This window comes from Dendrobates tinctorius, unplaced genomic scaffold (assembly GCF_039654945.1).
Source record: "Dendrobates tinctorius isolate UK_male_01 unplaced genomic scaffold, ASM3965494v1 ptg000230l, whole genome shotgun sequence".
In the NCBI taxonomy this organism is placed as follows: Eukaryota; Metazoa; Chordata; class Amphibia; order Anura; family Dendrobatidae; genus Dendrobates; species Dendrobates tinctorius.
In genome coordinates, this window is record NW_027361897.1 from 7,910,252 (window position 1) to 7,912,774 (window position 2,523).

Genomic DNA, 2,523 nt, shown 5'->3' on the forward strand with positions numbered 1-2,523 from the left:
AACATTTATGGTTTGCTGTTGATAATGTAAAACTTCCCTATTAGTTCAGTCATCAACAAATTCTACCGATGTGGGCACATTAGACCTAAGTCTGTAATACTGATTAGAATGATTCACGACCATAATTTAAGTGTCTCCTGTATTTTTTTCCTTTTTAAGGATACTTTCACACTAGCGTTTTTTTGTGCTGCGCTGCATGCGCAGTCCAAACGCATACAAAAAATGCATCAAGCGCTTTGCATGCGTTTGCTTATTTTATGTGCATGCATTTTAACCAGTTTGTAGCCATAATGACTCTTAAAATGCATGCGTTTTAAAAGCTGACATGCGCATGTCCAAGCGCACGTCTGCGTTCCCATAGGCTGTGATGTGTTATTTTGTCGCATTCCGTGCGCACTCATTTTTTTTAGACAGGTCGGACGGACCAAAAATGCAGCAGGTTGCGTCCGGCGCGTCTGGGCGCACACCACAAAAAACCGCATGCGCACGAAAACGCATACGAACGCGTGCAAACGCTAGACCATGCGCCCCCATGTTAAAGATAGGGGATCAGGATGCATGCGCATGTACGCGCACGATGCGCTGTGTTAAAAAACGCTAGTGTGAAACCAGCCTAAACTTTAAGTTTATAAAACTATGTATAATTTCTGCAACTTGTGTCTTTTTTTTATTTTCAATGATGCTCTAATGATTTTACATAGGGTTAGAGTAATAACTTCTTGCTATGACAAAGAACTGTTCAGGTTTGAGCATAATTGAAAGTCTCAATATATCGATTATTAATTAAGTTATATCAATAAAACATGGATTTTCTAATAGGGTTTGACTAATGTTAATATTCGATCTCGTTTTTCTTGGCTCGTCCTGTACAAACATTTTTAAAGGATGTGAAAAGAGACACATAATAAGCCTAACCAGCCATAATAAGATTAAGTCAGATGAAGTCCTTTCTTTATAATATTCTTCACTTCTCTGTTTCTTAAAGTATAAATCATTGGATTAATCATGGGAATTACAGCCGTATAGAGCAAAGCAAAAATCTTATCATGTTCTGGCGAGTACATTGACGGTGGACGCATGTAGACCACTATCATGGTGCCATAGAAGAGAACCACCACCGTAAGATGGGATGAACATGTAGAGAAGGCCTTAATCCTTCCATCTTTTACATGAATGCTACTAATCATACGTACAATTATTACATACGAAGCCAAAGTGAACATGAATGGCATAAACCCTAATACAAGACTCTCCACGAGTATCAGCACTTCAATGTTGGCATTTTTGCAGCATGATAATTTTAGGAGGGCAGTAAGATCGCAGAAGAAATGGTTAATAACATGAGATTTGCAGAAATTGAGCCGCGAAGACAACGAGACTGGAAATAATGAACTCACAAAACCAGTTAACCAACACACTTGAGACAAAAGGAGGCAGGTTTTACTGTTCATGATGAAGGAGTAATGCAAGGGCTTGCAGATGGCGACATACCGGTCGTATGCCATTGCTGCCAATAAAAAGTATTCTGCCACTGCAAATGCAATATAGAAGTACTGCTGGGAAATGCAGCCAGTAAATGAAATGTGCTTATTACTCTGTGAATGAAGCCATAGAAGCTCGGGAAGAGTAACAGAAGTGTAACACATATCTAGAGAAGCTAAATGGCAAAGAAACAAGTACATGGGTGTTTGTAAGGAAGTATGAACTAGGACGAGAACTAAAATAAGACTGTTTCCTGTTATGGTCAGAATATACATAATATAGAAAGCCAGAAGTAGAGGAAGGTGTAGATGGGGGACGTCAGTAAAACCAACCAGCAGAAAGTAGGTCAGCGAAGACTGATTCTTATTGAGTATTTCCGGGAAGTCTTGAGCCATCTCATCTAACAGAAGCAAAAGCATCAAATTATAATACAATAGTGCATGGAAATACAAAGACTCCTGGGAATAATTCAATATCAAGTTTTAGAATCACTTCTGCTACATCTACATTTCTACATCTGCTACATTGGTAGTTTGTCCACTTGACTAAGGCTGAGCTGCAGTACCAGTTTGAAACAATGGGCAGAATTAGCTGTGTTTTTGGGAAAAAAATATACCTTTTTATTTTTCTAATTTCCAAATAAAAATTAATGAAATGTGCCCAAAGCAAACTAGAGCATGAAATGAATAAAGAAAAAAATCAATCTGGATAACTTTAAACTGTAATACCAATGAATAATCTACTGTTGGGATAATGTAGATGTTATTAACTGTAGCTTTCCCAGCTTCTAAACTTAGCCAGAGACAGATCACATTTTTATGGGGGCAGAAGTGTTGGAAAGGGTGCTAGAATTTTGTTTTTCATACGATTCCAATTATGGTCAAGTCACATGTATACAGTATATTTCGCTACATGTATATTCCTTAGTTTGAAAAACATGTATTCAGGCATATGTGGCAGTGTACCCATAGACTTACAGTAAATGGGCAAGATGAAGTCACCAAAATGTCCATTTTAACTACATTTTTTTCCAGTTTACAC

At 37.8% G+C, this 2,523-nt stretch overlaps 1 protein-coding gene across 1 annotated transcript; it reads right to left on the bottom strand.

Annotated features, from left to right (window-relative positions):
• Positions 1-929: 929 nt before the first annotated feature.
• LOC141059745 (olfactory receptor 2B6-like) lies at positions 930-1,877 on the bottom strand. Its single transcript, XM_073555880.1, has one exon. It carries the CDS (start codon positions 1,875-1,877, stop codon positions 930-932), a length of 948 nt encoding a protein of 315 aa, XP_073411981.1.
• Positions 1,878-2,523: the final 646 nt, after the last annotated feature.